Genomic DNA, 23,469 nt, shown 5'->3' on the forward strand with positions numbered 1-23,469 from the left:
AGTGACTCATTGAATAAGCAGCCTAGAGAATGAGTTTTGGAACTGTTCTTCCTGGGTTTAAACAGGTAAAATAGTTTCAGAAATAGTGATTTTAGCTTTTTTAAAATTGAGTAGTTTTGAAACTGCTGCCTGTCTTATCACTTGTGGTCTGAAGCGAGCTGTGCAGTTGCAAAGTTCTCAACTTATTTCTAAAATCCCCTGGGTTTAGATAAGTTTTCAAGCTCTTGACTTAAATAAAAAATTCAAGGTCAGCTAAAAACAAAATGTTCCCATCTCCCTGTTTGCAGCTTTATTTTCAAGGGGCAATACCAGCATGTCTCTTCAAAAAGCACATACGGAGCAGTTTATGCCCTCCAGAGCTTTGCATAACTGTGCACCCAACATATCTACTGCCCAGTTCTCCTAAAACTGATGTGATCTTGCTTCAAAAGTAAAAAGTTGTTTTTTTTTTTAAATCTACTCATCTAGCATTAGTATTTCATTGTTTTTATGTTAGAAAGGTGAAAACAGGCCATGAACTGTCTTATCTGCAAAGTAACACATTGGTCTTCTTTCCAACCTCACTTCCCCCCACCAGTAAGGTTTTCAAGAATTTGTGAGCAGGAAAAATGGTTCAACTTCAGTATCCTAGCTAGGGAAAAGGTGTGCAAAACTGTTGCATGTCACAGGAGATCCTGCCAGCCAGTGCAAACACTGAGCAGTCAGTCTGAGCAGCCCTTGCAGCGTTAGCATCACAGCGCCCAGCAGCACGGAGGGAAGCACGTGCTGGGGGTAACAGATACAACTCCACAGAAATCAAAGCTTCATTAGTCCCGTCGCTCAGTTGCTAGATTGAAAGACTAGAACATAAAGCAGTTTTTCCCATTATAGCACAACATTGATTCACATAGAGTGCAATAATTGTTTCTGGGTTCTCTCCCAGTTTGTGCTTTATGAACTGAATTACTTTATCATGTTAGCACCTGGAGACAATGACAGAAGTTAGATTTCTATTGCATTAAATAACCTATATTCAATTCTCTCCCTGCACTAGGTATGAAAGCTTCTTTACAAAATTGCAATAATTTCTCAAGCGTGAAAGAACAGTTACTTATTTTGTGGTATCATCAATAAAACCATTTGATAACAGAAATAAGGGCATTTTTAGAAGCACCTCAGGTATGCAGTTATTTACCTCTGCCTAAATCTCACACCATCTCCTGAAAACCACTGCAGTAGCCAGGAGACTACATCCATAGCAACCGTGACCACAACCCTACAGGTCACAGAGTACTTGGAGCAATGACGCAATGGCTTTTCTGTTGCGCCTGCACTCATCAGAGCTACCGACGAGTTGGCACCACTGTCTGTCTGCCACAGTACATGACACTACCAGAAGATAGCTCCAAACTCCTCCCAACCTCCACAGCCCTTGAAAACCTTCAGAAGTAAGAATATCCTTCCACATTACACCCACTATATCAGTGGTGGGACTTATGCCTAAGAAGTCTTTTTATAGTTTGAGCTAAATCTGTCTACAGACTCCTTAAGTTTTCACAGCTTTTCATTCCTGCTTGTCTTGTAGTGCCAACATGACAGAAAACAGATACAATATACAACAGGTTTGTGTCTCAGCAGCAGCAATCACTGCTGGCAATCACAGAGCAATAAAGAATAGACATTGACTTATTTATCCCAGGTCACATCTCTAAAAGTGAGTAAACATTTGTTTTTAAACCGCTAAACTCAGTAAGTAGATTCTGCAATGGAAATTACATCTGTAAAGTCTCACACCAAGTTATGTACAGAGTACCAGAACTCAGCCTTATTTGCTGAAGACACCAACAGCTCTTCTTTCATGCTACTACTATTGGCAAAGGAGAAAAGGTCTGTCTATTTTAATTTTGCTTCCATTGTAAAAAAAAAAAAAAGGCAGACAACAATAACAGCAACAAACTTACCTGCAGACACTTGGTGGGGCACTTACAGAGCTGTCTGTGGTTGAAGTGGGAGGTGCAACTGTAGTAGGACAAAGACCTGAATGAGGATCCACAAATCCAGGGGCTGTTGCAGCAGTTTTGGGGAAGGAAGGAGCAGCAAGATTTGGAAGATGCGGTGTGGAGGCTGGAGACAGTGCAGCAGGAGACAGTGAAGGAAGGGATGCTAAACTGGTAGGACTATTTCGTGGTGCAACTGGTGCAGAATGTCTATGGTCCTCTTTATTAATGTTGTGGAACACTTCACCTGAATTGGGGAAAAAAACCCACCAAATCGCCTATTAATTATTCGTAAGTTTCCATTAACTACCCAAACAATTACACAAAACCCTGGATGTTCTCAATTTCTGTAAAAATGTGGTAGTATTTCAACAGCTTTCTATTCAGTCCTAAACTCTAACGCCAAGGTATTCTACAAAGTTCTTTAATCCAGGTGTACAGAGACTATAACTCAAGAGTAGTAAGAACACCGATTACCAAAAATCATCAAGATACATAATATTAGTAAAATAAGCACATAAATCTTTATGGCTAGTTAAATATATTTAAGTCAGTTCCTAAGCTGTGCGTGCATTATAAATGCTTACCTATTGACGAAGGTCTCTTGGACGATACTTTGAATTGGTTGCTGCTTGACTGCACTGTGGTTGCTGTGCAGGAGACAGAAGAAGTGGCAGAAGAGGTTGCCATGACAACTTTATTAGCTTCCATAAAGGCATCCTGGAAATTGTACAGACATTTCTTCTTCGCAGCATTTTTTTTCTCTTTGCTGTCAGTAACTGCTGTTGCTTCATTGCTAGACGTAGTAGGAAGCGCTTCGGGTCTTATTTCTGAGAGTGCTGGTGCTAATATATCACTCCCTTCAATTGAAACAAACATAGTGATTAAGAATCACAGAATTACAGAATTGTCTTCATGGCATTTGGAATTAAACATTCAATAATTTACATGCAGACAATCAAGGAAATATTTTCAGTGATGGCTTGGTAGGATTAGTGAAGCGATCCTCCTTTCACCCTCCCTCCCCACTAAACAATATAGCTGTAACAAAAAAGTACTAAGAAGTCCCAGAGCCGAAGTCAAAAACCTTAAGGTTACAATTTTAAGAACACTACTAAATGTGTGTTAGCAAAGAGCAAAGATACTACAGATACCTTTAACCATTTATAATTAAAAAAATACAATTTGGCACCATTTTATGTGCTAAGTATATAAGCTTCAAGTGCAGGTTAGCCATGCAACAATTATAAGCAGGAACAACATATCCTTCTATCAATATCATAAATCTTATCTTTACTATTGATAATTCCAGCTAACTACAATAACACCTCTCTGACAGACCTTCCACACAAGCTCACTGCTAACGATCTATTGGAAGAGCTACCTGTAATTACGTTTGTAAATGGATGAGCTATGCTACTGGGGAAGTTTTCTGAAGGTTTTTAATGCCTTTCCTTTTAAATGTCACTGTAGTAGCTTGACACAAGTTAGCAGCAGATCAGCCTGAAAAAAGGCCACCACACAAAACCAAGCTTCCTTTTTTGTACAAGTCAAATAAAAAAGGCCTTTTCATATTTGCTCTGATGAAATTGAAAGATGTATCTATATACCTATATATATGTTGTTATTTTTATTCTATTCACTTTAACCATCAGCCTTTCCAAAGGTTTCCTGGCTTAAATTAAGTTTCCTGGCCTCTGTCTTTTTGCATGACAATGCAGTTATCTCTGCACATTATAAGAATAGGATGTAGTACCATGTTACCAGTGTTCTTATGACTCTGTAGAAAAAGAGCAGGCCTTTGTGCCAGAAGATCAAAAGTTACATAAGTTTCCCCTTAATTCTCATTTCTATGCAAACTCAAACTTCTGAAGACAAAAATACCTCTCTACAATGACCGCAGGTGAAAAATAGCATGCTATTCTTTTGCCTTTAGCATCCTCTCTCCAATACATAAGAATTTATCTTTCAATTTTCAACCCCACTGGAGCAGAAATAGCAGCAAATCTCTGCCAGAATCCTGTCTTATAAACCATGATGATGAAACCTGCCATTCCTGGAAAAAAGTGCCACACTCTATTTCAAAACATGACACTTTTAACGAGTCAGTGTGAAGTAGTAAGAAACCCTCACCAGGAATTGTATCAGGCAAAAATGTAGCAGGATTCCAGTTCTTGTCATTCATCATCTCTGATCCCCAAAGACTTATAAATTTAGAGCTATTCCAATCTGGAGTGCTCCCAAAACAGCTTGGATAAATATGATCTTGAAGAGATGCATTGAATACTTGATGCTTGTTTGTATGATTCTGAACTGGAGCTGGCGGTAATGCCTACAAAAATAAAGAGTATTTTCCTCATTAACATTCTGTTTGCTTATACAGTCACTCGAACAGCAATATTCAAATCACAGTGTTTCAATTGTAAAGGCATTATAAAAAGTATAATAAATATTTCCCTGAATGATAAAAAGACTAGTTTGTTCATTTTTAGTACAGATAATATACTACACAGATTGTATGTACATGTATATAATTTGTCATCACAAACATTGCTTTTAGATTCAGCTGAGATATGAATTAAAAAAAAAAAGCATTCTCCAAAAATACTTGAGTTAATATATATTGGTAGGCCTAATTTTTAATTAAAAACAGTACTTGCACGAATGTAGAACTCGTTAGGAATTATCTTTCTAAGCCCAAGCTGCCAAAACCAATCCTCTGTGAAATGGTAATCATCACCTAAGACAATTGTGATAAAGGGACTACAAACACTTCAGAATTGAAAGTAAGAGCAGTAGAAAAATAAAACACTTATGATTTGAAAACATAATTTTAATGTTGATTATATTATTTTTTTTTCATCTCCAAGTATTAACAGATTCCCAACTTAAAACTTAACAGGCAAGGAATACATCCTTTTATTCTAAGAAGCAACCAAGGGAAGAAAAATAAAAAAGAACACACTGCTTTTTCCTGTTTATAGAGGTAAGTTCCTCTGGTTCAGCCCATTTCTTCTTGTTGAAATTATTTACTCACTTTCTCAAATATAACTTTCTTCAAGAGACCTTGTGCAATGCAAGTATTATGTTCAATTATTGTCACCTCTAAAAAATGCCAAGGAATGTGATTTTGTTCTACTCTTGCACTAGATTTGATGCAACAAATCACTACACAGAAGTAGACGTAGATATTAAAAATATTAGTTGAGTCCAATAACATTTCTCACACGAAAGTCTAAACATTTATGGCCAAGCAAACTCCTTATATATCCAGTCTCCTTTTTCTATACAGAAATATTGTCATTATCTGACTAATGGTGAAGGTGGGAGGGGGCTGGAATATCCTGCAAAAAAGAAAACTCACATACATGGGTACAAAGAAACACTTCACAGGGCACAACAGCCTGTCCATGATGAACCAAGCCTGATCCAGCAGGAATTATGAGCTCATTATTAGATCATTCACCACCAGCTCTGCTGAATTCAGCTGGCTCTTCAAAGGTGAAAGCTCCCTAAAGCTTCAGCTTCCACATATGTCTTTCTAGCTCCAGCACAACATAGATACACGGAGCCCAGCTGGTTCAGGGAAAGGCAGCAGAGATCAGGGATGGGAGCTGGAGTAGATGGAGGGGAGCTTGAGCAGACTGCTCTAAGGGATGTAAAAAGAGCTCTGGAAAGATGGCAGAAGGTGGGGTACAACAATTAGGGGTTTCAGAAGAGCAGCACTGGGCTGTTGAGAAATGGCAGGCTGGCACACTGCAGGTAAGGAACGGGTGCATTGCAACAAAGATAAGGAAGGGACACCAATAAGACAGGAAAAAACGAAGTTGATGTTAGGAAGGATGGTAAGAGTAAGTAATAGTTATCTTGGTGAACTAATTACTCTCCTTGGAACCACAAGATCACAGGGCCAGATGAAAGGGAAACAACAAGAATATGTACCAAATGAGAAACGCTTTGCCCCTTTCAGCATCACCCAGAGTTGGACTGATTTAAGCACTATGTGAAACACCACCACATTAACAGTAATGCTTGCTTTGACGCATACTTCTGAAAAAGTCACCCGGTCCCAAATCCTTGCTCCATATCTTCCTCCTGTTTATTACTTACAAGTTTTAGGTCAAAAGAATTTTGCAGAACCTGCAAAAAGGCAAGTTCTCTCAAAGCACAAAACCACTATGTCTCAATTGTCTCAAAAAAAAAAAATACTAGTATTTTGAAATCTGGAATATTATTGCCAATATTATTGCCAAAATGGAATATTAAATTTTGACCTTCAGTATATCGGAAATGAAGATTTAATTAGTCCTATCACACTGACTCAAGTCCCATTACTGTTTCCACCACTGAGGACTCATCTGACTTCACATTCTTTCTAATCACAGTAAGGAAATGATCAGTCTTCCTGACAAAAGCTACCCTGAGCCCTGCTGCATGAATCTTCTACTAGTTCTGCATCTGCCCTGATTCCTACCTGTCAGTATTCCCTCCAAAAGTGCTACTATAAACAGACCATAATTTAAAGCAACTTGCATAGTTTCACTGATACTCGGTCATACTGGTTTATGTAGGTGCACAGAACATTTCCTGGGGCCAGGGTGCATTTCTCTCTTTCATCAGGCTTACCTTATTGTGTGTAAAGGGAGAAGCTGTATACAGGGTGGGATGGATAAGCGGACGAGGCAGATGAGGAATTGTATGCAATGGTATGTGTCCATGGATGTGAGGATAAAGATGAAGTGCAGGATGTGCAGGTTTTTCAGGGTTCATAAACTGGTGGCCAGCAGGCAGGCGTCCAGTTGCAAGTGCAGAGGCTGTTAGACCTGAGGCTTCCTGTTTGCAAACATGACATTCACAAGCATTTGGACCTTGGTCAGCCTGTAAAAGAAAAAAAAAATTTAAAAAATCTATCTACTTGACAGACAATAAAACAAGATATTTCCCCATCCTTTTTTTTTTCTTAGTAATGATTAATATGATTTCATTTTCCATACATCAATTAATATTTTCAGAGCAGCCACAGAATTCTTTTATCTAATACCAACAGAAAAAACCTCATAGTGAAGTAAAAGCACTAATGGAGGAATCCTTATCTTAGTTAAGAAAAGAATGCCCTAAAAATTGACGGTATTTCATAGCACACATATTTTAATGTATCATTCACAAGTGACATACTGACACAGATAATCAAGGACAGATAGCAATAGGAACCTGAACAGCATTTGATTAATTACCACGCTATAAAAAATAAATTACCCCACTATAAAAATCAAACTGGATTATTATTTTCTGCAATTTTCCAAGCATATAGAAAAGCAGTATGTGTAACAAGTAGCAATAAGGGTTGTCAGCTGATGAAGTTGGAAGTAGTCCTGAGCTGTACTGGGCAGAGCACTGCCGGCACGTCAAGGCAAGTGATCCTTCCCCCTGCTCAGCACTGGTGCGACACCGGGAGTACTGGGGCCAGTTCTGGGCTTCCCAGTAAGATAGACATGGACCTACTGGAGTGAGTTCAGTGAGTGACCACAAAGATGATTTAGGCCTTGGAGCATGTCATGCAAGGTGAGGCTGAGAGAGCTGGGACTGTCCAGCCTTCAGAGGGAAGACTTGGGGGATCTTATCAGTGTGTGTCCCCTGACCAGGCAGGGAAGAGGAGAGCAAGGGGACAGAGCCAGATTCTGCTTGGTGGCATTCCATGAAAGGACAAGAGGAAATGGGCACAGACTGAAATACAGAAATTCCACTCAAGCTTAAAGCATTTATTTATTTGTGAGAGTGGCCGAACACTGGAATGTGTTACCCATAGCAGTTCTGGAGCCGCCATCCGTGGTGATACAGAAAACCCGACCAGCCAAGTGCTGAGCAATCTTCTTCAGATGACCTTGCTTTGGGCGGGAAGGCTGGCCTAAACTATCTGCAGATGTCCCTTCCAAACTCAACTGTTCCGATTGTGTGAACCAGACATTTGCCTCAAAAAACTTCACAATCACATCAACCATAAGAAATCCATGCCTTCTTAGAACCTTTTACTGATCTCAAGGTATCATTAGCCTCTGTTGTCTCAAAAGGATTCAAGACTTTGGAAGAAAAGCAGCCCAGGGAAGAGCAGCTCCATTTCCCTCTCTCAGGTCAGTACTTCTTCCTGCCACTGTCATCTGACATCTCACTGGAAGATAACTTTACCAGAAGCAATACCAGGAACACTTCCCAACTGCTATTTCTTCCACAGCAACGTGGCAGCACGCGTTTTTCCAAAAACCAACATTAGCTAACTTGGACTTCCAAAAAAGAGTTGACAGGTGTTATTCTCCTTAAATATGCCTTCCTTCAGAAACAAATAACTCTTCATTATCATTTAAAAGCATTATAGCCTTTGACACAAGGTATATTTTAACAACCAAAGATTTCATAAACCAAATACAATGAATTAATTAGGTGTCTAAAGAGGAAAAAATAACTTTCTTAGTAAACAAAAAAATCAGTATTATCAAGAAACCAATACTAATCTACTAATAAGTGAAAATGGAAAAAAATGCGTCAAACAATATGGTGAGATTCATAATCACATTTGGACAAACATTTGGATACTGAGCATGAAAAGGAAACCAAAGAGGAATAATGATACCGAGTAAACGAGCAACCCCAACAGGTAATGCTAAAATATCGCAAATGCACATGACATGTACCAGTGAAATCAATCACTTGAATGCAGTGTTACAAGGTAGATACTCAACTCTCATTAGAAAAATCAGGCTTAAAAAGAAGTCATTAGGAGTTCCTCAGAATAATTCTGAGAAAATTATTTGCCTTACAAGAAAAACAAAAAAGAAAAAGGTTAAATCTGCCTTTTAATCCTGCATTTTAATTTGCTTCCCTAAAGCAAGCAGACTTACATAATCTCATTTGATTTTCCACAACAAATGCTGAATCTGTTCACCAGTTTCAAACTAGCTTGAGAGAGGTCTCAGTCAATATGAGTATTATGCCATTGGTCAGCCATATACAGAAAAAAAATCTTGATATACTCACTGAAAGAAAAGTAGCTTAATACTCTTAAAACGTACAAAAATACTTCCAGTGGAAGGCCTTACAAACACCCTAACCACAGGGGAACATCCGATGGGAGTTCCCACCTGACCACTGCCTGAGCTCGCAAAGGTGCCCCCTCTGATGTGGCTTCTTTTGTACAATAAGCAACAAAAGTGACTGCTGTGTTCTCTCTAAAAGCAGCGGGCCCGTGCTGGAGCTGCAGGGTAACTCAGATTAAAAGCCACACAGCCACAAAGACAAGTCCATTGGATGCTTTGCTTTGGTGCTCAGCTGTTACACCAGACACCAAGACCTGCTGGGCAGATACTCTCGGCTTCGTTCTCTGGGTGGTTTGGTGATCTTACAACAAAAAGCTTAATAATCTTAAACTATTAAAAAATCAAAGCCACACACATACAACCAAAACCCCATCAACTGCCCCAAGACTCATAGCCATAGTCATGCAATGGATTTAACTACACAGGGTTTCAACAGGGAAAGTTAGTTCTCAGATGTAGTATTATGTGCCTGCTAATTGAGTACATGCATCAATTCTCCCTACCTCCTCAATTAATTTCAAACAACTTAATATTAACCTTTAACACAGAACGAGATCGAATTTCCAAGCAGAAATGCTTCTTAGCTTCTGTTTCTCACTCATACAGGCAGGAATAAATATTTTTCACCCTTTTACTGAAGCCTCCTTTAATATAACTAACGACTCCAGATTTTGACTAAAGGAAGATACTAGCCATGACAACATACGATCAGTTGAAAAATATTTTAGATATCATACCTAGCTACTGATAACTTAGTATATTAAAAGTAAATATTTAACTGAAGATGCAAATGTATTATCATTCAAGCAGCTACATTTAAAGAGTTAGTTTAGTGCAAGGCTTTCTTTCAGATTACTATACCTGCTGACTGGGGTAAGACGGCGGTGGACTATCCATTTTTGCTTCATCTTTCCTTAATGCCCTTTTTCCTAGAGACATTTCTTCCTTTTGAGTCCCTGGTGGTTCACCACTGCTCTCCCCATCCGCTTCTTCATCATCTGCTTCTGAGGAACTGCTGCTGGTACTGCTCACCTGAGGGGACTGGACAACATTAACTCATTAACTTAGGGGTGAAAGACGGGTCTTTCTCCAGCGAGAACACCCAACCGCCAGAAAAAGATGTGACACTGTAAATGCTGTACCTCATCTTTCAGTGCCATGTTTTCACCTCCGCCATTTAGCTCACTGTGAATTCCATTCATGTTGGCTACCACCTCTGCATCGTCGTAATTATTCAGTGGGTAGATATCAGCAAATTTTGCTGATAATGGTGCAACATCTTCATCATCACTACCACTGAGGGGAAAAGAGGCTTAGATAAATCGCAGCACCTGGTAAGCTCAGTTACTGTGAAAGCAGGTAGAACACCAAAATGAAATAAAGTTGAGGGCATCCCTTGTATAAATGTTCCAGTTAGGAGTCAAAGGGTTGTCTTCCAAGTTGTTTAACTGAACTTATTTTTTCAAGCAAGGAAAAATCAAGCAACCTGCCATATAATCCTACTGAATAGAGTAGCTGCATGTCTGAACAACAGACTGCATTGAAAATAAGATTCTCTGCTACTTCTGTGTAAAGTACTTTTCCACTACTGTTTTCTGACCAAGAGTCTAGCAAATTAATAATGACAGGATATAGATGACCTTTAGCTGGATGAATAAACCTTATGTCAATGATTTCCCTCACAGAAAGTGTGAAGTGGAAAAAAGTACAATATAAAATCCAAGTTTTTCCGTACATTAAATGTCAAACCAGTAACACTAAGTAGGGAACACTGAACACATCACACTAACTTTTGAATTTCTCAATAGCAATTAGCTCCTAGACAACCCCACGTCTATGTGCTTTTCAGAATCTGCTCTAAAATACTTAATGGAATTTTATTCTGTGCAGACAGGTAGTAAAAGAACACGAATGTTTAATTACCCGCTCCAGGGAAGTGTTGCAAAGATTGGTTAGTTCATGTTTCTACAGCAATCCAGAGCTCTTAAAAGAGCTCCTAAACTGTGCACTTTATCTTTTTGCATTCCATGAGATACTGCGCCAAAATTTAATTACATGATGGCACTATTAGGCGTATTTCAAGTGTGCAACAAGGAAATAACACACGGCAGATATTATGAGACATAAAATGGCTCTTCCCCAAGGAGCAGTGGTATTTCCCTAGAAATAGGCTTCTTACAGTAAATAATACTTGAATTCAACTGAACTTGCTTCTGAAGAGACAAATTGAACAATTTTGGACATTTCAGCACCAAAACTAACTAGAGTTCACAGAAATTGCAAACCACACATTTAAGAATATGTAGCTGAATATACTGCCACATAATCGGTTTTCAAGCACTTCCCAAATGGGTTCAGAAACTGGAGTCCTGTTAGGGAAGATTAAACCATTGATGGTAGCAGATGTAAAGGTAAACGTTTAAATGAAATTAAACCTCGTGAAGTGATATTCCTCAGAAACATCCCGCACATCTGCACTGTCCCCGTTCATCACACCACACTAACAGTGCTAATGCCAATTCTCTTGGCTGTACCAACAACAGGAATTTCATTAGTGTTCTCGCCAGTACTGAAATCAGGTATTTTAAAATATTCCTTCAGAACATCACATGGCAGAGGAGACTTGCTGGTTAGCTGTACCCTAAGCACATACAGAAGACAGCCTACCAAGCAGTTTTAACCCTGAATTATGGAATAGGCAGAGGTCTACCGTTAGACTAATGCCTCAAATCTGAGGGTCATTGTGATCTGAATAAAACAGGGTGGCAGATACTTCTGACAGGGACAATGATTTTGGATGCAAGGCTTGAGTTAACACAACTTCAACAACCCTAAAAGCCTCCTAATAAAGGCTTTTTTTGAACTAAACTGATTCATATGAAATGACCATTCCTCAAAGATCACCTGTTCCCTTTCTCAGTCTAAGAAAATGGGACATTTTTAAACAATGCTCTAACACAGATCAGTATCTGATGTCCTTGTAATCTCAAAGCAGGAAAGTACATACTACACACAGTTCTAGCTATACTGTTAAGCCAAGGTCTTCAGAACTTTTAAGAACTATACGAGCTGGTTTTCTTCATGTTTGCACAACATACAGCACTGGAGTTGTGGTCTGTTGAACACACGATTGATATTATAGAATTTTCTGCGGCAAAACTAGAATTACGTAGTAATAGTCAACCCATGCAACTTGCCTGCTTAAGTTCAATTCACTACAAAATTTAAAAATAGAAAAAAAGAACTTACAATGTTGGTGCAGAACCGTTATCTGCAAGAATCAGTCTGGGATGTTGCTGAATTGTAATAGGCGAGCTGGAACCTGATCCTGAACTTGCTGAAGACATACTGGGTGGGCGGATCTCAGATAGATAATCCGGAGCAGAATCAATTTGTAGTGGTAACTGGTTAATGTGGATATCATCCGTTATAGGAGAATCCATGATGCCACACGTTAAAATATGTGAAAGGCTGCAGTCATCACAAGTACATCTGTTCAAGAATTAAGATTACAGATTTTTGTGACCTGGTTTAAGTAGCATTCATTTAAAGTAACTGCACTTTGTTCCAATAATGTGTTTCATTTTTCCTTATACAAGAAATTAATGATTTGTTATGATTTCATATTAAAAACATCAGCTCACCTTCTTCTATAATTACAGTTGGGACAGTCAGGCATGCTCAAACGTGATGACAGCATGTGTCTCATTGTGTCTGTGAAGTTGTTCTCCCCAGCTAGTGCTTTCTTGTTATTAAGCTGAAGTAAATTATAAAGGCGGTGTTTTAGTAGTGCAAGTTTCTAATTAACAATTCAATGGCACATCATGATTAACAAATTACATAATCAAAAAGATTCTTTAGGTAAAATATTTTTAAAAGAAGCATTCACAATAATTTCATGAAGGTGGTGTTTTGATCATGAGTGAAAAAAAGAAGAAGTTCAAAGTTACAAACAACAAACATTTGGCACTGAAACTCTTCAAAGAAAGTGTGTTTCTACTATGAAACAGTAAAGTGGCCAAGTCCATCTCCTTGACTGATTTGTATGTGCATCTTGCATGGTACTTCTGCTGACGCACTCTGAACTTGAGTAGTTCTTGTCTTGTTTCATGGTATGCACAAAAGGACACTGCTGACAAATGGAGAAAGAATTCAAACTCACCCTTAGCTTGCAGAAAAGAATTAGGGCTAATTCTGTAGCCACAATGGGATAGTTTCAAGAACAAAGCAGCTGCCCAACACAGGACTTAATTGTATTAGTGAAAAAATACAATCCAAATAACTTACACCTGGCAGCAGCATAATCCCGAAAGTACCTAATTTCATTAGATACCTACAAACCTTTGGTTAAATAAGGATATGCCTAAGCTTCCACTTCTGTAGATGCTGCTCCTTACCTAAGCAGCCACAGGCTTACAGCTCACTTAAGCCCAATTAGGATCAAGGAAAACGAGGATTCTTCAAGTCCTCTGAGAAGCCCTGTTTACCAGATGTTCCAAAGACATGGATAACACAGGCTTATGTTCCTTATAGGAAGAAGTACTTACTGATGACTGCTTTGAGACATTGCCAATTTAAGATTAAGTTTATTAAAATGTACTGTCATACTCTCTCCTTCTCTGGCTCATGACCAGCATTTCTTCCTGCACAGCGGTACCAGAACGGAGAGTTCCCAATCCAGCCTTGACTCTAGCGGGGTCACTCTGTACTCTTACGGAAAGCATGAGCGACTTGAACACTTCTAGGCTACAGTGGAGAGTGGTGTCTCTTAAACAGGAGATAGTTTTATAGTAACGTAGGAACTTCTACAGGCCCCATTTGGCTACATCTTAAAGAAGGCAGACGGTTCTGCTCAGCCTTTTCCCCACAAAACACACGGAGGAGCCACCTCCAGAGCCATAAGAGATGCGATCATCTGCCCTGCTGCCATGGCTCCTGCTCCCCAGCTCTGCACACACGAGGGAATTTGTTAAACTCTCGAACACAATATTCCCTATCGCGTACATCGAAGCAGTCCCACACTCAATGTATTGGCTGTGTGTGTTGGATTCCACTCTAAAGGCATCAGAAACGCCCCTTTTGTTGTATAAAGAATTTTAACACCTGGTAACCAATCCTAAGACTATGGTACTTAGATTTGCACCTTGTAGTATGAGATTACATACTACTACATACTCTTATTAAATCTTGCTTTTCTGTATTTTAGCTGACCAAATTTCATGCCTGCAACAGTTGCAGAATTGGATCATGTAAACTAATACGATATACTACACTTATATGTTCTCATTTTACAAATATACACTAAACATCAGTATAACTTAGTAAGGTATAAAAAAAATTCCTACCTGCTCTTCAATAAAACGTCTCTGTTTAAAAAATTCCCAGTCTTCCTTCAGCATGCGTTGTTTTGCTTTCATTGCCATCTAAAATAGAATTTAACAAAAACTCACTGATTGAATCAGAGAACTCCTGTACTGTGGTCACGTGGTATATCTGTTTCATTAAACTCAGCTTGTCTGTGTTACTTTGAATGTACATACATATTCAGTCAAAATGAAGTGTACTTTATTTGCTAATCATCTGATTTGAATCACTTAAACATAAGATTTTTATATTCATTTACACTATTTTTCAGTCTGATTTTTCCGCTGTTATTCCTTCTGTTAATATTTCTTTTCCTTAAATATTTCACAGCATTTTCAATAAAATGTGATTGGCATTAAATTCTCAACATGTCAGATCCACTAAAATCTAGAGATACAGGACTTTCTGCAAGGTCTCAACACAGGCTCAAGTACAAACTCTGATGTGCCACATGTGGGACTAATCACCCAAAGAGTAAAAAAAATTAGAAGAGTAAAGAAAATTAAGTAGTGATCTACACCGACACTATTTATCACTTTTATTTGTCAATGGATTTCATGCCCATGATTTATCTAAGCCTGGACAAATATTTTATAATTGCTAGTCCCTGAATCATATAACTGTAAATCCATATAGAGCCTGTAACCTTTTGTACACAAATGACATTTTTCTGATTTAGTAAATAAATTCACTCTGACAGAATGCAAAAACTTCCACGAACTTTAAACACAGCAAAACGCAGAGCAAAGCTTCTCCTGTTGTACTTTGCAACATTTTTAGAGCACTAGTTCATCAGTGAGGAAAAACAATTATCTAGGTTATCTTTTACATTTTTTTTGTCTAATTAATAAAAAAAACCCTAACACCTTACAGAATATAACAAAATGCTTCATAAAGATATGTTAGTGAGCTAAAGTCCAGTAGGTTATACCACTATCAACCTTTTTTCTTCAAAACTATTGCCTCCAGAAATTCATACTTGATCAAATGTCTAAAGTTCTACTATTAAACTAAGTGTATTATTGCTATTATCATTATTTAACTTGGGAAAATGAAAGCTGGGGATTTGAAACAGTATTAAGCAGTAAAGTTTTGCCTAATGAATTTCTGAAAGAATCGGCAGCATATAAGTCTAATTACTACTGTGGATTTTGATTTCCCTTGCTCCAGCAAGGTTACACCAACACCGAAAAAGGAGTTTATCATGTGTATTTGTGGTTTTTGAAAAAAACAGTATGTACAAAATATTCTTGAACCATTTCTTAGGCTCATTAAAAGGTACTGCAGAGCCTGCGGCCAAGAACCTCAGAAATTCCATCCTGGCTGTACTATCGGCCTCTGAGCAGCCCTGAGCTATCAATGTATTCAAACCCAGCACCACTCACTGGTTCGAGTGCCCTGTCACCCAGCTGAGTCCTCAGCACCAGAGACAGGCACTTATATTTGCTATACATTGTAAGAGAAGACCTCAGTGCCAAAGAATGAAGTTTAAAACAGGCAGTGCATTAACTGGGAGCTGCCTACTCCAGCCTGCCAAGAAACTGCCAAGGAAACCAGCACAGTTTAAGTCTTGATGCTCTTCACTATTAATGGAAACAGGGACTGAAGTGAAAGTTTCCCTACTTCCAACTTTGCAGCCATTCCAGTACCCCATATCTGAAAGTATCTTCAGTTATTAATTCCAGAAACAATGAGAAATAACTTTTCTCCCCTTTCTTTTCCCCAATGGATATTTATTTCAGCATAGCACAGCAGCTGCAATACAAACCACATGATTCATGCCTAAGACTTCTGCTAGGGAGTGGGAGATAAATTCAAATGCCATCCAAAGGAAAAAATTTACACTTCAATCTTGCACATCTGCAATGAATACGCTGCCACTGCTGCCCAATGGAGAGGCCGAGTGCCACCCTCCTCCCTGTTTATTTGAGGCTAAAAAGTATTGGAGATCTAAACAGACAACACGTGGTAAAGTGAGACAGAGAGGTGAACAAATATTTTCCCATTCTGAAACAGACTTAATCATGAAACAAAGCCACCAGTTTAGTCAGAACTGATACATACCACTCGATCACCTGTGAGAACGCTGATGTTCATACATCACAGGACACCCATTTCTTCTAAATGTTAAATTCCATCAAATGTGAATAGCACATTTGAGCACCCCAAATTCTACCTGTTAATCCAACCTATTTTCCTAGCCTGTTTCACTAGAAATAATAAAAATAATTCCTCTTATGACAAAGTCTCCACACTCAAAAATAGTGAGTGTTTCAATTATTTATACGGATGCCATAAAGGCAGAAAACCATTATGCCCATACAGTATTATTTTTTCTATTGTGTTGACCGAGACTGTAAAAAACCAAAACAAAACCAAAAAACCACAAATGACCATAGAAAGACACATAAGCAGCTCTCCCTGGGCTCTTGTGGAGCTGGGCAAAGGCATTCCTGTTTGCATTCCTGTTTTCCTTTCTTTGTGGGAGCCAGCAGTAAAAACAAACAAACACACACACAAACAAAAAAACACAACACTTTCAGACAAAGTACATACATCTACCTGGCCATCACTATAGGAATGATCCAGCTATATTTAGGACCTCCCAAGTTAAATGTAGTCTAAATTTGGTAAGAAAAACAGGATTTGGAGGTACAGGCTGCATACATTTAAACTCTCCTGTACTCTCCTAAACATCTTTCTCGGATTTAACATGAGATGAACACAGGTGCTGATATAAACACATCCTTATTCTAATTTTATTACAGTGTACATACACAGTATAGTAGTGCATTAAGTTCCGTGTCTATGCATTACACAGCTGTCTTACATAGTCTTTAAAAAAAGTGTACTATTTGTATTGCTTGCAAAAGTTAGTAACTTTTTGTTTCCAAGAACAAGTAACATAACATACAGTAGTGCAGGGTCCATGAATTCTCTCTGCTGATGCCCCGTCTAAAATTTTGGGTATAGCTCCATAGCAGATAAATAAGAACCACTCTGAAGTTTTCCTCTGTGATGGTCTGTATTCTAACCTTTGATACACTAGCAATAAAACCTCACAATTTTGCTAAGCCAAGGGGTAGCAAATAACCAACATGCACTAACTGTTAAGATCCATAGATAAAGTGGTCATACTGAGTGTGGTTTTGACCAAGAGAGTATAATCACAGGTTATCACCAACAAAGGGCCTAAGGAGCAATTGTAAAAATGTTTTTTCTAAATATAAACACCAATATAAATATCAATATCTCCTTTAAAATTTGATGGTTAAAGTTTTAAAATTGCTTCCCCTACACACTCCCCTGCAGGTTTTTTTTTCATAATTAGGAAATCAGAAGTCATCATTTCAAGTTTCCCAAAAAATAAGGGTTTCTGTTTGCATCAAGATACAGGCTTGACTGAGCAGATAAAAAAAATGCTATATGACAGTACTTGTGGCAGTTGCATGGTCAGTTGATAATGAGAAATACAGAAAAATCAGTTAAGAGTTGATTTTGAAGTGGTGCAGATCAGCCAAGTCAGAAGTCTGATACGAATGTGACTCTACAGAAATTCCATGTTTTGGAAAAATAAGTGAATGATGAGAATTGAACTGGGCTCCCTTTCTTACTGGAGAGGCAGTATGAGACCGCCACAACGCACTGGCAGCATGGAGAAAATGACTTCTACTAGCACATGTGAGACGATGAAAATTTACTGAGCTGTCATCAAATATCTAGGTGCACACACACAGTCAGACCAAGAGAAAACTTTGTTAACTGACAGCTCACAGATGCAGACCCCAAATATAAACCAATCTCAAAAACCAAAACTAGTTATGCCCTGTCTCCATCTCAAAGGTACCGGAATTAATGGTAAAAGTGCACTTAAATCTTTATCAGAGGGAACAGCTTCTGAAGACATTTACAGTGAATAAAATATGTTTGTTATCTATAGGAGTAACACAGCATTGCTAAATCTCAAATTTGATCTCCCTATTCCTAATGTTCATAAAACTTCAAAATACAAGAAAAGTTCTATAAAATTCTTTACCTTCAATTATTTCAATACATCTTCTTTCTTCTAGTGTACTTAAGATTGAACGAAACAGTATTCAAAGCCTTATCCTGAGGTGTTTTTAAAAAATTCAAGTTCTTTGGACATGAGACAAAACGCACCTGGGCAATTTCGGAAGAGTTTAAACAACCACTTGCAAAATAAACAGTTGTTTTTCTGAAAATTAAGCTCTTGACAATGTAGGAGTCAGCACAACAATGTGATTATTTTCTGAAATGTAGCACACACTCAGAATAATCAGCTGTCAGAACATACACTTAATTAAAAAAGGATCACTTGAGAGGTCTCAAATATTTATGCAGGGAGACTCTGGAGTTCTGATGTTGACAGCTGTACAAAGGTCATCACCACACTGCAACACACAATAGTTTTTAAAAGCAATCTCTTCCTCTGAATTTCATTTTATGCCACTATTATTTTGGAAGCTTAGGGGTTTTTATGAGGTGGGTTTTGGTTTTTTGCTTTTCCTAGTGACATCTACAAAACAAAGTTTCAGTTTACTGCACTATGGGTAATTTACAGGCTAAAGTAATTCAAACATGTTCAAAGACCATCTCTAAACAATGACACAATCATCTGCTTCAACAATTTGAAGATGTTTCTGGACAATCACCATTACATATTGGTATGTTAGTGTTCTTTTTTTATTCTTAAATACAGACATCAATGAAAAACATTATACTTTGTTGCTTCAAAGCTCTGGATAAAAACACCACAGAAACTCCATTGGAGTTTCTCCACTTGCATGGGCTGCTCCCTACGTAATCAGTCTTGCGACTCTTCACATGATTCTTACCTGTTCATCAACATAATCATCTATTCTTTTCTGGCATTCCAGCCAAGCTTCAGCAACTTGACCCATTTCCTGCTCCAGCTGATGGTACCTTTGTAGCAAGGTACTGTACATGTCTTCACTACAGGAATCATGTGTTGTTCCAAGCCTGAAAGTTCAAATAGCACTTGTTATAGAAGAGACATTTCACTGAAAAAAAAATAATCAAAGCGTGATTTTTTTTAAGTTCTGCCAGCCAAAAAAGTGTTGTTAAAGTGCATTTACTGATATACCTAGGCCCACGTAGCTGCTTGTATCCCAAAAATGGGTATTTTTTGTCATTTTTCAAAAAATATCCAACAACTGCTTGTTCCAATGTTCTGTAACCAACAATAGCAAGAACGTGGGAAGTGCAACATTTCTAGAGCCTCTTTCCCACAAGCAACCAGATGTCAAACCTACCAAGCCATATTTATTGAAATTTTGTTGCTTGATATATTTATCCTTCCAAATTCCACGGGCTAAATATATATGTTGACTATTTACTGAAGAGCTATATAGTAAAAATAAAGCCAGAAGCTTGTTGATCAGAACTCTCATGATCAATGCTGAAAAGATGACTAGACAAGTTGGAGCTCCAGCTGGAAGAAGTGCTGGAGAATGAGGCAAGGGAGATAATTTGGTTGCTTGCACTGATCGACTGTCACTTGAGCAGCATCACATTCAAAATGTGGTTCTGCTGTTCACTGATGAACATCTCTGTGAGGAGCCCCAGAAATATGAGGCAGATTTACCTCCCTTACTACTACTACATTTTTCTGAAACGAATTCCTTTAAAAATCTATTAGACGATTCTTCAGTAAATAAGCAAACTCCAGAAATCTTGACTTCAGATATCAATAGAAAGACAAAATTCTATTCGACTGTGTGTTTAAAGCACATCGAATTTTAATGACCTGTAATTGACAGAAATAAACCAAAGCTTTTCAACATTTCTCCTACTTAGTAATTAAGAGCAAACTGATTGGTAGTTAATTAGGCACAGATATGGTGAGTCAAACCCAGCAACAACAAAAAAACCAAATATCAAGTATTTGATGCTTGAATTTGTTTAAGGCCAGTTCCAACATTTCAGAGAAGTTTGTTACAGATTTCTATTGCAACAGGCTGCTAACCCAACCTAAGAACTACAGAGTCCTGCCTACCATTGTGGCAATTAAATATAATAAAGAGCTGAGCAAACAGACAATTCAGTAAGCATTAAGTTACAGCTGTTAGCATGACTTCGCCAATAAATCCAAGTTTGTTTTATTTTGTTGATTTTGACCAGAACCTGCAACGCAAGCACTTTAGAAGCGTGCAGAAGCAATTCTGCACATAAAGAAACCTGAGAAATTCACGCTTGGTAGAGTACAAAACACAGTTTAAAGGGATACAAGGACTTTAGGATGCAACACCTCCTCACGGTCAGCGCAAACACTGTCAATTCCTGTTACTAGATCGTGATTTACTATTTTTCTTGAAGCCTGTGTTTCCAGTATTATGCAGTTATGTGAATTTCTGATCCCTCCTGCACAGAAGTCAAGAATTTGTTCTCCTAACTGCTGCTGAGTAGCACTATTCTTTCAAACAGCAGATGTGTACAAAACCTTTTTTAAATAAGCTCTCAAGTTAGAAGCAAAAGAACTTAAATGTTAAAAATTTAGCTTAGCAATGCAACAGCATTTACACTTTCAATTTTTATTATGACCCTTGAGTAAAGCTTAACATGATACTAGTAAATACACTTTCACCCCTAAGGCAAGTATAAAGAAACAAGTCTAGGCAACATTTCAGTCCTGTAAACAGAGGTAGAATATATTCCTGAACTGCAGTACAAAAAAGGTAATAAAAAGCATCACACATATATAAAATTAACAAGAATTTTACTTTACAGTAGCCAAATCTTCCAAGGCATACCTGCTGACATGCATCCTATTGTATGCCTCCACACCTGGATCAGGAACCCAAAATTATTTGGGCACCAGCATTTAACTGAAGGCGCACAGGCATATAGATGAGGTTCTTAGGGACATGGTTTAGTGCTAGAGTTAGGTTATGGTTGGACTCAATGATCTTGAGGGTTTCTTCCAACCGAAATGATTCTATGGTTCTATGTACCTTGAACATTGCCCCATCCCATACAGGGAAAGCAAAGAGGACAGAAAAGCCCCAGGACAGAAAAGCACCAGGGATTAGGTAGTTACTTCATTACTAACTCCCAATAAAGCAGTTTGTCAAAGGTAGGAGGCAATTGTGAAAAGCATGTTAACCCAAGACACATTTAACCTCCAAGAAAACTTTTCAGACAGACACCTTTATCAGGAAGTACTGGTCACACCTATGAAAGGTAGGTTGACTGGATTTCCTTCAATACTGATTACAAAAATACAGCCTTATGAAATGCTGCATCTGATCTAGAAGCCCTGCTGATTAATTAACTCTTGATAAGCATAGGGACAGCTCTTAGAGCTGCTCTGCAGGTGGTACAACTGAGTGTGCCTCCTAAACAAACCAGAGACAGCGACTAGGTAGGAGAACGAGATACAACACGTTAAGACTCGGGTAGTTTACCCTGAGTAGATGACAAGCCCCGTGAAATACTGACACAGCTGATCTCATATCAGCTAGTAACCTCCATCCCCACAAGATTGCTATGTTTAACCCCCACTAAGTGAACACCTTTTCTAGTCTGACATCTGATAAGCATCCTTGGAACTAATCACAGCACACCAACTATATATTTTGAAAAAGCCAGAGATACTCAGATGATTTAGTGATTTAAATCAGGGATACGAGAAAGGGTGAACACCCAAAATCTAAGTGAAATTAAGATGTCAAAACACCATTTCATATTTCTTCTTCAGGAGGAGAAAACAATGATGCCAACGTTCTTTTGTAAGGGAATTCTGCTAATGCCTTCTCTACTGTGTTCAAATGATTTTCTACTAACCAAATGATCAGGGGACTAGGCTGATCCCTGCTTGTCCATGTCAGGCCTCTCTGACATGAACATTCACTCTGAACATTCCTCCATCAGTTCCCAATACTGATTTATCCCCCAGAAAATTATCCAGCAGATTATCCCCCAGAAAAACTTCTCAGGGAAGGCTACCTAATTCTCTTACTTCAAGATCCAGAGAACTCAGCAGTAAAACCCTCGGAGTCCACGAAAACAGAAGTAATCTCTGCTTAAAGAAAAACAAGACATACACTATATAAACTAGAAACCATGGAACAAGAAGCTTGTGCTGAATCTCTCCTTTCGAAAAGGCTCATGTGAAACAATGTACGCAAAAGCAGTTTATGTGAAACACCCTTAAAGTTATCTAGTGAACACAGATGTCCTGAAAAATTCCTGCAGGAAGAGACTGACTTCATCATATTTAAGCCTTGAAGGCAACTGTCACTACATTGAAGCTGTGCAGAGAAACACCTTCTGTTGCTCAGACTTTAATGGCAGTAGCACTTGAGAACAACAGGTAAGCGAAAACAACCAAATGCTTTTGTTCAGAAATGACTATAAGCTTCACTAAGACTATTCTCAGCTACTGCAGATGAAGGCAATATAAACAGTCTTGATATAGGCAGGATTGCTGGAGTAAGAGATGCAGAGAAGCCTTGTCAGACAGCATGGAGATGAGTGAGGGATACAGTGTCAGTGGTACTGGGAAGTCAAACACAGATCACTGGGAAAATATGCAACTGAACGAATGGTATTGAACACAGCAACAAAATATAAAAATATTAAAAAAAATCAGTACCAACCCAATTTAAAGTAAACCAATTAGACAATTTATCCTGAGGGACCTCAGACTTCTTGCTGGGCTCGGCGACAACTAAGACTTCTGTTTTTTTCCTGCTTTTCTTTCTAGTATCTGCTAGCAAAAGGAGAACTCATCACAAACGTCTTTATTCACTGTGAGAAACATCTCTTGTGGGAGACTTCAAACTGCTCTTGTAGCATGGAAAAATACCCAAGACAATTCCTTTAATACACATGTACACAGGGTGTAAATGTCTCCTCATCAGAAATTAGATTGAAAGGTCAACAGGAACCATCCCTGACTGTACTTTAAAAACGTTCGGATTTAGGATAAAGAATAGAATTTCTATTAATTAATACCTTTTCCCTAAAAAAACCCCAAACACTTTGCAGGTACACAAATT

General features: G+C 38.3%; 1 protein-coding gene across 2 annotated transcripts in view; it reads right to left on the minus strand.

Annotated features, from left to right (window-relative positions):
- Positions 1–23,469, minus strand: part of FAM193A (family with sequence similarity 193 member A) — a 76,969-nt gene that overhangs the window by 10,355 nt on the left and 43,145 nt on the right. The window contains exons 8-18 of one of the 2 annotated variants that reach the window (XM_065633466.1): positions 19,285–19,429; positions 14,410–14,487; positions 13,116–13,193; positions 12,709–12,821; positions 12,314–12,556; positions 10,207–10,360; positions 9,926–10,105; positions 6,603–6,854; positions 4,110–4,308; positions 2,564–2,836; positions 1,941–2,223 (exon numbers count right to left, since the gene is read on the minus strand). In XM_065633466.1, coding sequence (XP_065489538.1) covers positions 1,941–2,223; positions 2,564–2,836; positions 4,110–4,308; positions 6,603–6,854; positions 9,926–10,105; positions 10,207–10,360; positions 12,314–12,556; positions 12,709–12,821; positions 13,116–13,193; positions 14,410–14,487; positions 19,285–19,429 — 1,998 coding nt within the window. The remainder of the gene's footprint in view (positions 1–1,940; positions 2,224–2,563; positions 2,837–4,109; positions 4,309–6,602; positions 6,855–9,925; positions 10,106–10,206; positions 10,361–12,313; positions 12,557–12,708; positions 12,822–13,115; positions 13,194–14,409; positions 14,488–19,284; positions 19,430–23,469) is intronic. The other variant, XM_065633465.1, reaches the window with a different exon arrangement.

Source organism: Caloenas nicobarica, chromosome 4, assembly GCF_036013445.1.
Source record: "Caloenas nicobarica isolate bCalNic1 chromosome 4, bCalNic1.hap1, whole genome shotgun sequence".
In the NCBI taxonomy this organism is placed as follows: domain Eukaryota; kingdom Metazoa; phylum Chordata; class Aves; order Columbiformes; family Columbidae; genus Caloenas; species Caloenas nicobarica.